Genomic DNA, 13715 nt, shown 5'->3' with positions numbered 1-13715 from the left:
ATCTTCCTGAATTTCGCTACAATTTTCTAATGCTGCAACTTCTCTGTATACTACAGCATCATCTGCGAAAAGCCGCATGGAACTTCAGACACTATCTACTAGGTCATTTATATGTATTGTGAAAAGCAATGGTCCCATGACACTCCCCTGTGGCACGACAGAGGTTACTTTAACATCTGTAGACGTCTCTCCATTGAAAACAACAAGCTGTGTTCTGTTTGCTAAAAACTCTTCAATCCAGCCACACAGCTGGTCTGATATTCCGTAGGCTCTTACTTTGTTTATCAGGCGACAGTGCAGAACTGTATCGAACGCCTTCCGGAAATCAAGGAAAATAGCATCTACCTGGGAGCCTGTATCTAATATTTTCTGGGCCTCATGAACAAATAAAGCGAGTTGGGTCTCACACGATCGCTGTTTCCCAAATCCATGTTGATTCCTACAGAGTAGATTCTGGGTTTCCAGAAACGACATGATACTCGAGCAAAAAACATGTTCTAAAATTCAACAACAGATTGACGTCAGAGATATAGGTCTATAGTTTTGCGCATCTGCTCGACGACCCTTCTTGAAGACTGGGACTACCTGTGCTCTTTTCCAATCATTTGGAACCTTCCGTTCCTCTAGAGACATGCGGTACACTGCTTTTAGAAGGGGGCAAGTTCTTTTGTATATTGTGTGTAGAATCGAATTGGTATCCCATCAGGTCCAGTGGACTTTCCCCTGTTGAGTGATTCCAGTTGCTTTTCTATTCCCTGGACACTTATTTCGATGTCAGCTTGTGGAAACAATTTCTCGATATGGCGCAGTTCCTTATTGACGTGGTGAAAGTAAGGTGCAGTGAATGTCAGAGCAGGGGCTCTCCGGAGTGCTCATTGCAATGGCTCCTCCAAGTTTGAGATCAGTGATCACGTAAGGCATCTCTGATAGTGCACAAAGTTCGCTGTGGCAGCCCATTTTATTGTTTGCAGCATGCAACAATGCTCCCACTTTTGATTGTTCATAGAGTGTACGATGCTCCACAAGCTGGAACAGCTTTTTCCAGAATATTATTACTGTCATGCATGTAAAAAGTTTAGATAGGCACTTAATGGATCATCATTATTTAGTGTCCTAGTATTTCATGAATCTGATTTCGTAGTTAAATGTCTTGGTCAGGAATAGCAAAGACGCTAAAAATATCTCAAAGGAGGCATTTTTAAATGGTGTCAGAAAGCTTACTACATCTTTCAAAATTTTTTATCCACAGGGTCAATTAAATTGTCTTGATTCAACTCTAGTTGCTATATATTGATTGATTCAAATTGGTCTTATTTGCTGCCTCACTGTGTGTCTGTATCTCCACATCTCCTTTCTGTGACTTCTGCTGGTGCGTCTGAAAGCCAGCTCTTTTAAAAAAAGTTGTGACAGCCCAACAAGAGTTTATTAACTGCTGGGTGTCACTCGCATCACTGCTGACGTTTTGCTGAGTCGTGTGTTCTAGCACAGTACTGAGGATGTGTGCTGAACAGTAGTCACTTACATTGACAAAATGCTACTACAATGTTTGGACCTCTGTTGGCAACAAACAAGATGTTCTGCATAGTGATGAATAAACAGAACGAAGTGATATCTTTTCCAGTTCATGTTTAATATTTTCTTCACTTTTTTAATCTCACTCTTAAAATCTCTGGTGCTCAAGTTTTCCTTCTTCAATGTTAATGTGACGTACTTTCAATCCCATGTAGTTTTTTTTTTATGATATGACTTTAGTTCCCCTTCTAGATAACTGAAAGCATTCATTATCTCTCTAGAAACACGCAGACAATCAGCAGTTTCCTTTCACTTTCTTGAAATGGTAGTTGGATGAGGCAGCAATACCTTGGCACTCACTGCTGCGAACTTGGGAACTGCATTAATAAGGGACTGTGCTGTTTTGAAAAATCCATTTCCATGTCTTTACTGCCAAGATGGATGAGCTTTTTGTCGCAGCTGCATTTAAATATTGTGGGATTTCCAGAACCTCTACGTCTCTCTTCACATTCATTTCATGGTTATTCTATTACTAGAAGGTGTTAACTGAAGGCAGCAGAAATTTGGCAACTCTTACTTCTCTGGTAGCTAGTGGCTTGGGCTGTCGTCCAGAACAAGCTTTACGGACAGCACAATAGATCGTGGCAGTACATACATAGTAACTAGGTACTGCTCTCTTGGATGTAGCTCAAACGCTCTTTGCCAGAAGGTAAGGACGGAAACAGCCATTCTTGTTTAACCTGGGCCCACACACTTCCAAGTTTTCAGGTAAAAATACAACAGTGCAACCGCATTCACTACTTGCAGGTAACATAATTTTATGAAAAGCATTGATATTGTTCTTTAATTTTTAATTACATGGGGTGATTAAAAAGTTTGTTTGAGTGCACAGCTGCAGCGTATATGCAACATAGCACGACTCCAATGTGGGTATATAAGCACCAACAAGTAGGTAAGGGATTAGTGTGGCATTTGTATCCTTCCCAAGGTGCGAGGTAAATTCAGAAACATGAACTATGGCAACGTTATTACCAAATGCATCCAAACAGGACCAACGTGCTGTTATTCTTTTCGTGGCTGTCAAATGCATAAATGAACACTGATAGACAGCCATCAGAGAAAGAAGAATGTACATAGGGTAGCATGTCTGTTCACTGTGCAAAAACTGTGACAAGGGGCTGACACTTCATGATACCGCACATCGCCACATTGCAAATGTTGTAATGCAGAAGTTACACAAACTAAAGTGGGAGACACGAACACTCACACGTAAGTTCTGATCTCTTCCCAAGCAATTATCATGCATTCGAGCCCTTAAAAAGGGCCTTCAATGGTCAACGATTCCCATCAGGTGAGGGCAAGCAGTAGGCAGTTACAGACTACTTCATGCAGCAGGACACAGTTTCTTATTAAATGGCTAACTAACTTGGTGCATCAGTAGGATGATTATCAGAATGCTCACAGCAATTTTGCCTGATTGGCATACTTGAAACAGAAATTTCTTTGATTGCCCATTATGCAAAGCAATTATTATTGCAGGTCTCTGCAGACAGGCAGTGGATATCTGTAACAGCACATGCTTGTGTCTACAAGGTAACAATTACTGTCTATTTCCACAGACCTCTACCTATACCCCTTACCCCACCAATTCTGTGGAGGATTACCTTATTTCTTTTATCTTGTCAGTTCACTTGATTTTCTGCATCCTTCTGTAACATCACAACTCAAACACTCCAATTGTCTTATTTTTCTGTTGTTCCCACAACTCACGATTCACTTCCACACATGCTATCCCTATACTCAGTCCAAAATTACATTAGCAATTACAGCTATGATGCGAGTAGTGGGGTGAGGCTCACAGGGGAGGCACAACATACTCTCAGCAAATCTTACAATAGCTGCAGTCACTGCAACCACTTGCTGTTGTTAAATCTCCACCCCACCACTACGGCACACCAAACTTTAACTACAATTCAGTTTCAGACTGTAGTGTAATGGTCTGTGACATTGCTCATTTTCATTTCTTACATCTGTGGGAGTTAGTATTTTATATGTTGTTACATTCATTTGGTGATACTGAACTTAGAAGCAAGTTCCTCAAATGCTACGAGTGGAAAACTTGAAGCCGTTCGCTTGGCCAAGGAAGTGTCATATGAGGTAAATAGAGGAAATTGTTTATGCATTATGTGTCAACTCCGAGGAAAACAAAAAAAAACTTGATGGAGAAATATTTGTATTGGTAATAAGTAGTCAGTTAAAACTGGTGTAATGGTTACTGATTAAGCAATTTATGCAAGTATTGACTGAAATCAACTTGGTCAGTTGCCATCTCCACATAGAATATTGTATACCGCAATACAGATGGTATACAGTGTTGGGCTAGAGGTATACACAACCAAATCCTTATAACAAAAGAATTCAACATTTTATGTTTTTGGGTAAATACGCAGTTGATAAGAGGTCCATTCTCCAAGATGTGGTCCTCATGAACAGCACTGAGCCACACAGCGCATGTACGTCACTGACAGGGCACACCCACTCGACATGTTGGCCAACTATGTAGTTCCACAGATGACTCCCAACTCATTTTTGAGTAAGATGGTGCCACACCTCACCATCATGGAGATGCTACCACATTTTTCCACAAGACATTTCCTAAGTGTTGGATCGGAAGAAGGGGGGGGGGGGGGTCGGGGTCCCATTGCCTATCCCCTTTGGTCTCCCAATCCGAGCCTACTGGACTTCGGTGAGTGTTCATCAAGGACATTGCTTACAGAACAGGAGCGCAAGATGTGGTAGATCTGAGACAATAGCTCTACGCGACAGTTGAGGCCGCAGCACTATCATGCTTATGAACATATGGCAAGACGTAGAGTACCATTTCGATATTTGCCTAGCTATAAATAGTGCCCAAGCTGAACTGCATGAACAGGAATAAAAATGTTTGGGCTCCTGTGTACAATGTTGGATGAATAAAGTTATAAACCTTAGTAGGTACTGAAATATAATGAAATGCTTTTGTATACCTCTAGCCTGGACACCCTCTGTGATCTCCTTGCTTTCTCACATGCTACTACTTTAATGCAATAGGAAATACAGAAAGCATACTCTATAACCTATTTCCTGCACTTTTACCACTCTGCCGGCCGGAGTGGCCGAGCGGTTCTAAGCGCTACAGTCTGGAACCGCGCGACCACTACGATCGCAGGTTCGAATCCTGCCTCGGGCATGGATGTGTGTGATGTCCTTAGGTTAGTGAGGTTTAAGTAGTTCTAAGTTCTAGGGGACTGATGACCTCAGAAGTTAAGTCCCATAGTGCTCAGAGCCTTATGAACCATATTTTACCACTCTCTTTGGATACAAAGCTTTCTCTTCAATGTTTCTTACAACACTCATCTTGACTGTGCTTTCTGGTCCATAACCATCCTTTCGCCTGATTTTTCTTGTTTTTCAGTTTCTTTTGTAGTTCACTGTTGGTTGCTTTTAAGCATTTCCTTCCATATGATGTCATTTTAATCCATTCTACAAGCAATTTTGTAGTAAAACAATGTTTCTAATAACTGATTTAAGGACACCATTTTCATGAATTAACTTTTATAATTTTCACGCTAAATGACAACTACTGTAGAATTACCTGTAGTTTTGATTTAATATAAAAGCTTGTTCTTTCCTACTTTATTTTACAAACTATAACATGCACTTGAAATCAATATAAAAATGTGCAGTGTTTGATTTAAAATTCCCACCGCTCTTAAAAATTGCTATATATTAAATGCCACGGGAAACCTCTCTCTATCTGGTAACATTGGATTCAACTGGCAGCAGCAGTGTATTGATTTGCCGAACATGAGATGCAAGGATTCACAAGCTTGCTAACACTGTCTCTTTCCCTCCCCACCATCACAAATCCAGAATACTGTCTTGCCTATGATGCACCATTGCATTGTACAGTGCCAATGAACTTGAACTGTAAGTAGTTTGTGTTATTGGTATAGTACAATATTTCATAATGGAAAAAAAATAAAAGGTATTTGTGTGATGTGGGCTATAAGTTGAAAGTAATAGCATATGCAGAAGAACATGGAAACAGAGCAGCTGAGCAGTATTTCGGCCCTCCATCAACAGAAAAAAACGTTCGCGATTGGCAGGCTAGTAAAGAAGAACTGAGAAAAATAAGTAAGACTAAATGTGCAAAATGAGGACTGAATGCAAAATGGCCAAAACTAGAATGGATTCAAGGACACCATCAAAATGGCACTGGCATTAATACAAAAATAATTCAAATGCATGCTCATAAGCTACTGCTACAGTGAAACTTAACAGATGTTACGAGTGGAGTTGGTTAGTGCTACACGTTTATCAAGTGTCATTTATTAGCAAGTCCACAAACACCAAAGTATCTTAAAATGTCACAAGAGTATGAAGAGAAATCATCATCTCTCCATTGTTTTATTATTCAACATGGAAAGAAAAACAGTGGAACTAAGCAAAATAGCAAATATGGACGAAACTCCACAGACAATTGATGTGCCGAGTAACAGAGCTATTGCCGTGAAAGGTGCTAAAACTGTAAATAAAAAAACAAGTGGACATGAAAAATGCTCTACACTGTTGTCCTTTCCGGTTATGCTGATGGTACTAAACCCAATGATCCTTTTCAAGTGCAAAACAATGCCAAAACCTGAAATACCAGCAAGTGCTGGTGTTCACATACAGGAAAAGAGTTGGATGGACGTGGCTGGTATGAAAATATGGCTTAAAAGTGTGGGAGAGAAGGAACAGTGCTTTATTGAAGAAGAGTTCTCTTCTTGTGCTAGATCGGTTTAGTAGTCAATTTGAAAAATTATGTGAAAGAGAAACTGAGACAGGGAAATACGGAGCTTGATGTTATTACGGGAGGACTTACTTCACAATTGCAACATATTGATAAATAAACCATTCAAAGTGTATATTAGAGAATGGAACAAACAGATGATTGATGAAACCAACATGAATTCACACTGAAGGGAGTTTTAAAATGACCTACAACCAAACAAGTGTGTCAGAAAGATCAGATGACAATTTTTCATGAGTTAAAGGTCAGTTTCGTTTTATAAACTAGATTCTTTTTTAGTCTGACTCCGCAATCTAATAATCAGAACGGTAAAAATGTCAGTAAAATATGGTACTTGGCATAAGACTGCATTGGGCAGAATGTCCCTAAAAACATCCTTGAAAGATCTAAATTGTATTTATTTCCACTGGTGCTGCTTCCTTTTCAGAACTGCCCACTTTGCAAACTATTTGGGGACTCTAAGTGGTATGTCACTGAAGAACTCACACCCCATTAAAAAGATACTCAAGGAAAGGGACCAATGACCAGTTTGCAGTTTATCAGATAATGCCATAAATAAAAAAAATCCAGAAAAGGAAGGTAATTCCTACTAGATATCTCTTTCATAATGTTGTCCAAAGAGACACAGTCAACAACTTGGAAACTGTGGGCTATAAAAGAGCAAATAATTCTTGTTGTCAGAGCTCCCTGGCAACATTCAGTGAAAGTTGACATAATCTGTCTTGGAGATGCTGTTTTACTGTATTTACCAAAGTAAAAGATGACCCTGAATATAAGACGATAACCTTTTTTTTAAGAAGCTTCTTGGGTAAATCTTATTTTTAACATTATATGTGTAATCAAAATTACAAACTGTTTTAATGATATAAAGTATCTGCTTAAAAAGGTTAACATTATACGTACTCTAAACATGCCACTTATTGTTTCTCAACATTTTAACAATAAAATAAGAAATAATATAAACAAAAAGAAATTGTGTTCCGTAATTTTTATTTTCACTTCCTTTTCTTGGCTTAGTACTTTTGTGGTACTAACAAGGAATGCTTACCATCGCAGCCCCCCTCAGATTTAGTGGTAAGAGGGCCCAGTGGACAGCCTGTCAAAAACTAAACACAGATCAAGCATGAAGACAGGAAGGTGTACTGGACCATGAAAAAAAAAAAAAAAAAAAAAAAAAAAAGCAAAATAAGAACAGTGTATGGTCCAAGAACAAGAAGTGCAATACAGAGCAGCCAGAAAGGTAAATGGTAGTGGTTAAGTGGTTATGGTGTTGAACTGCCGTATTCAAACCTCCCTCGTGCCAAATTTTTCTTCTTCTTCGCTGTTTGCTTTATTCAAATTTGTGTGTGTGTGTCGTGGTGTAATGTCCCTTTGCAACAGCAATTTGTAAGGTTGGGACCTATAATGACAGTTGATTCTGCACAACTACTCTCAAAAGAAAGTGACTTTTGAAATGGAACTGCAAACATTTGATGACAAAGCAATAAGTCAACCGAATCCTCCACTGGAAAACACATCTGGTGTGTCATACAAGGCATTAGTAGCTGTACGTGTGTTTTATGATAGGAATCTCTTATCAACGCACCTAATTTCTGTGACTTGTGAGTGAGTAGTGAGATATGCCTCCTTGCCCGAGATAGGTGTTCATATGAATGTGAATATGATCACTCCCAAGGAAATGATGAAAACACAGTAATTGGTCACATAAGCTGCAACAAATGAGCACAACAGTTTCACAATCAAACAGTTTCTCTGTGCTCTGTCAAAACAAATGTTTTTAGTGTTTTTGAAGTTGCATTTTGTTCTGGAAGTCTTGACTCTTTAATTCCTTTTTTGTACCATGGTTCACTCCTGCTTATTTGTTGCTTTCATTTCTATGAGACATCTATGTGGTATTTAGCCTGCTCTCACTATTCATCACATTTATTTGCGATTATAGCCTATTCTTACCACATGACTCGTTTTCTAATAACCAACTTATAATATTATAACTAACAAGACTGCAAAAAGAGAACAAACATTTCAGTAACCAGATGGTTAGTTCATAATACTGTGAGGGGTGGGGGTAGGGTGGGTTTGGCACGAGGGATTTTTTTAACACGTCTCACCCGCTTGTCAGTCCAATATCACGACAACTTACCCACGACGCCGTTGCTGTTTCAGGCTGCTCTTTATCGCACTTCTTGTTCTTGGACTGCTCACTGATTCTATTTTTGCTTTTTTTTTCACAGTTCAGTACAACTTCTTCCTGTTTTCATGGTTGAACTGTGTTCAGTTTTTAACAGGCTACCCACTGGGCCATTGACCACTAAACCTGAGGGAGGTATGATAGGGAGTTTCCCTTGTAAGGAACAGGACTTCTGCTCAGGTGAATACTGGGTTATAAATACAAAAGCAAACAGGAGTAACGCAGGAGTAGGTTCAATCAATAAGAAAATAAGAATTCAGGTAAGCTGTTGTGAAAAGTATAGTGAATACATTATTGTATCCAAGACAGATACGGAGCCCACACCCACCACAGTAGTACAAATTTATATGCCAACTAGCTGCCTAACCAAAAGTTTTGAAGGCAATGCTGTGCTATACTGTTTATAAATTAGTTTGAGAAATTAACTTCATTTGTGTGGCCACACTATCCATAGTTGCTTTATATACACTGATTGTATTTCAAATCTGTCTTTGCAAATACAGTCTGTTATGAAAGATATTTACAATTTGGCTTGCTTTCTGGATCGAAAAACAGTTAGTCACAAAATATGTTGGTTTTACTTATGGTATTTCATGTCTGTGTTTCACACACATCGGAACATCATCTGCATGCACATTTTTTTGGATATACCTTTGTTTGGCACTGTTGATTGCAGCTTACTTCCGAACTGCTTTGTGATGCTGCATTTTTTATTCCCCCCCCCCCCCCCCCCCCCACACACACACACATCAAAAAATGCACAGTTGAAACTAACAACAATGCAGTCATTTTGAAAATATAATTTTATATTTATTAGAGGATAGGCTGCATGTTGCCTTTCATGCATATATTTTTGAATTTCTTTCTGAATTTATCTGATAATTTTTTCGAGGCTTTCGTTCTGTGTCAAAGATATGTTTTAATTGATACCAGAGGTAACAAATCAGAGGAGTTATCAAAATGGTTTGAAATAATGCTTCTGATTATTATGTAAATACAGATGATGAACTATAAGATTTTGTACAAATATGAATATTTCAACTCGTGGCTCATGCCAGCTTACAAGCACCCACCTTGTGTCTTGATGGCCATGCGAATTCTCCCAGCAGACATGTTAACTTTCAAATCATTATAACATTATTTTCAAAAAACAAAGATGATATGACTTACCAAACAAAAGCGCTGGCATGTTGATAGACACACAAACAAACACAAACATACACACAAAATTCAAGGTTTTTTTCACAACCAACGGTTGCTTCTTCAGGAAAGAGGGAAGGAGAGGGAAAGACGAAAGGATGTGGGTTTTAAGGGAGAGGGTAAGGACTCATTCCAATCCCGGGAGCGGAAAGACTTGCCTTAGGGGGAAAAAAACTTGGAATGAGTCCTTACCCTCTCCCTTAAAACCCACATCCTTTCATCTTTCCCTCTCCTTCCCTCTTTCCTGAAGAAGCAACCGTTGGTTGCGAAAGCTTGAATTTTGTGTGTATGTTTGTGTTTGTGTGTCTATCAACATGCCAGCGCTTTCATTTGGGAAGTCACATCATCTTTGTTTTTAGATATATTTTTCCCACATGGAATGTTTCCCTCTATTATATTCATAACATTATTTTCATAGGCATAACAGACCCAAAGGAAAGTTTGTAAGCAACATCTGCATTTGAAATTCTACTTAATAGAAACTAACTGCTCATTTGAGAGATTTATATTACTCCTCCTAATTCACTGCTATTATCTAGAGAGAGAGAGAGAGAGAGAGAGAGCATGACACAGCTGCAATGTGTGCTTTATGTCCTTTTCATCGCCAAATACGCATCATACTCATTGAGTATACACTATTAATGCAGGATAATGAGAAATATCATTAACATCAAACATTTGTACTGCGTGTGGGATTGGCAATGGGGTCATTTTCAAAGACACTGTTAAAATTTAACAAATACTGACAGAATTTACTAACATTCACACTTAATTTTGTGTAATGTCATCAGTGAACACAAGTTTAATGAAAACTACATTTCCTGACAAAAAGAGTGAAATACCCAGAAGGGAAGGAGGAAGCAATACTAAACTTCTCCAGATGAGAAAGTATGTGACATTATTTCACTGATTACAAAATCAAGTCAAAATTAGAAAGAACTTTGAAGTTTGAGCCTAGATGGATGCCCTGACTTGTTTGGAAAGGGTGTCATAAATATACAGGGTGATTCAAAAAGAATACCACAACTTTAAAAATGTGTATTTAATGAAAGAAACATAATATAACCTTCTGTTATACATCATTACAAAGAGTATTTAAAAAGGTTTTTTTTTTTCACTCAAAAACAAGTTCAGAGATGTTCAATATGGCCCCCTCCAGACACACGAGCAATATCAACCCGATACTCCAACTCGTTCCACACTCTCTGTAGCGTATGAGGCGTAACAGTTTGGATAGCTGCTGTTATTTCTCGTTTCAAATCATCAATGGTGGCTGGGAGAGGTGGCCGAAACACCATATCCTTAACATACCCCCATAAGAAAAAATCGCAGGGGGTAAGATCAGGGCTTCTTGGAGGCCAGTGATGAAGTGCTCTGTCACGGGCTGCCTCAGGTAGTTTGGTTTTCAGCCTAGTCAACAGCGCCTCAAGCGAACAAATGTACAACTAAATGAAACTTTATAGCTCCCTTAATTCGCCGACAGAGAGTGCTTAGCTCTGCCTTTTGTCGTTGCAGAGTTTTAAATTCCTAAAGTTGTGGTATTCTTTTTGAATCACCCTGTATTGTATTCTCTCCAGTAGCAAGCTGGAGGCAATCATTGTAACTGGTTCCTTATCTTCTGGAAACTGGCACTGGGCAGAGTTGGTGTGTCTGAACTAGTCTCACACATACTTTATTGAAGAGAGATCTGGGGATGCTGCTATCCATGCACGTATGTCAACATTACGCAGGCACCTCACACACACATGTTGTGTAGATGAGCACCGTCCTTTTGAAAAATGGCATCATAATACCAGTGCATGAGAGATAACATATGAGATGCAGTGCACGAGAGATAACATATGAGATGAATGATGTCCAAGATGTACTGTTGTGCTGTCAGAGTTCCCTCAATAACTACCAGCCAGAATATTAATCTTTGTATGGCACATGTGAGTTTTGCACTTAGAAACTGCTGTATGGGAATGAGAAAAACATACATAGTTTGTTTTAAAGTGAAAAATCAATGTTAATAACAAGAAGAACTACAAAAAAATATAAACGAGACTGAACGGAAATCTATAGAAGTTGAAATAGGACTCCAAAGGGAAGCGAAAAACTGAATTTAAAAAAATGCTATTACGCAAAGAAAGAAATACATACAAAATATATAAATTACATGAATAACTAAATATTACACAGTCAATGTACAATGTAGCAACTGAAATGCAGTGATATTTAAATGGTACTGTCATGATTCTTTTAGTGAAATTGTATTTAGAACTCACCTGTAAGGCAATTTGTTAGGCGGACTGCGATGTGTGATGTTCATATGCTGGTTTAACGTTTCCTGAGAAGCAAACTGTTTATCACATATTTGACATGTAAAACGTCCACCAATATTGGCACCCCGTCCACGACCTCTTCTCATTGGGAGATGGTGGAGAGCGGAAGGTGGATTGTCACCAGTCAGATCAACAGTGGGAGGTCTCGGTGGTCGTTCCACCTGTGATATTTGCTGCGGGCGTCCAGGGCTTCGACCTTGAGGAACAGCGAAAGATGCTGTTCCTGCTGGCTGTGCAGGCCTTTGTCGTTGCCGAACAGGAGAGCCCCCTCCATTATCTGTACGAATGATTGAGATGGCTGCATTGAGATTGAGGGTAGGAACTTGCTGTTGTACAGTCTGTGCAACCGATCCGCGATTGCCACGCAATGGACTCGTCTGTGCCTGAACGTTTGCACCTCTAGATGTGTCAGCTGCTGGTGTCACTGTAATTCCTCTTGATGCCAGCACGTTCGCCACTTCATTTGCTTTGTTTCTTCCGCGTCCCCCAACAACTTGTCCTCCATTAACACCACCCACTTGTTTCTGTTGTCTAACTGACAATGTAATTGAATCAGTTAACTGGATCATTTCAGATCGATTTGTGTTATTCAGACTCCCCTGTAACATGAAAATTGATATTACACTGCAAGCAAAATTACTGTTTTGACAGACATTATTACAATGTTATCGTTTCTTATTTCAGATAATGTAATAAACATATTTGTAACAATAAACTAAAATACAGTACGGTCAACAAAAAGGTTTGTGTATGTGAACAACTGGAGAATACTGCCCTCTTCCCAATTGGTACTTGGCTGTACAATAGCAACTCTAGGTTGTTTTTATGTTGGAAAAAAGTGCCAATAGATTATATGTAACTTAGTAGTAGACCACTAGTGCCATAATAGCTCTTCTTTAGACACAGTCAAGAGGTCACCAACCAAAGATAAAAGAAAAGAGGATTGCTAAATAGGAAAAAAACTATCAATACATACAGATAAGGATCACTTAACATGAAAAAAGGGTCCTGACCACAAGAGAAAGATTACAGAGAATGTAAAATGACCACAAAATGATGAAAAACATGACAGGCAAGCACAGAGCTACCACTTACATAACAGAATCTTACCAAAAGGGGAATTAATTTTATCAAAAGAAAAATTCACCCAAGCAAACTACACTATTATTAAGCTGAATTACAGACCAGTATGCACATCCATACTCCAGACGGTTAAATAGTAGTACTGGCGACAGGCTCATACAAAAACACAACACTAAACTAGTAGTTCCTTACTCACAGAGGTTAGAACAGATTGAGGAATGTTAAAAAGGACGGGCATGTCAATCAGAGGAAGAAAAGGATCCTGTTGCGCCTCCTCTCATCCTCACAATAGACAAATGCTTTATTTATTTAGCTTATGGTATTTCACGCAATAGGAGTACAGACATAATAGACAGGAAATACACAAAACTGAAAAGAATTGGCAATTTTCAAACGAAATACAAACATAAAAGAAATTTTATGTCAAAGTCTAGATATTCATTCCATTCTAGCACCAATGTAGAAAGAGCATTCACTATGAAGAAGTTTCACGGACTGTCTCTATGCACCACAGTCAAAGTCTGAATATATCAGTTTTCCTCAGTAATGTATCGATTCTGTGCACTTGCCATGC

General features: G+C 38.9%; 1 protein-coding gene across 5 annotated transcripts in view; it reads right to left on the bottom strand.

Annotated features, from left to right (window-relative positions):
* LOC124802506 (histone acetyltransferase KAT6A-like) overlaps positions 1 to 13715 on the bottom strand; it is a 60817-nt gene that overhangs the window by 4487 nt on the left and 42615 nt on the right. For all 5 annotated transcript variants that reach the window (XM_047263331.1, XM_047263335.1, XM_047263334.1 and 2 more), the window contains exon 8: positions 12002 to 12657. In XM_047263331.1, coding sequence (XP_047119287.1) covers positions 12002 to 12657 — 656 coding nt within the window. The remainder of the gene's footprint in view (positions 1 to 12001; positions 12658 to 13715) is intronic.

The sequence above is a fragment of the Schistocerca piceifrons genome, chromosome 6, assembly GCF_021461385.2.
Source record: "Schistocerca piceifrons isolate TAMUIC-IGC-003096 chromosome 6, iqSchPice1.1, whole genome shotgun sequence".
In the NCBI taxonomy this organism is placed as follows: domain Eukaryota; kingdom Metazoa; phylum Arthropoda; class Insecta; order Orthoptera; family Acrididae; genus Schistocerca; species Schistocerca piceifrons.
Note: the sequence above shows the minus strand (reverse complement) of the source record. Positions and strands in the feature narration are given on the sequence as shown.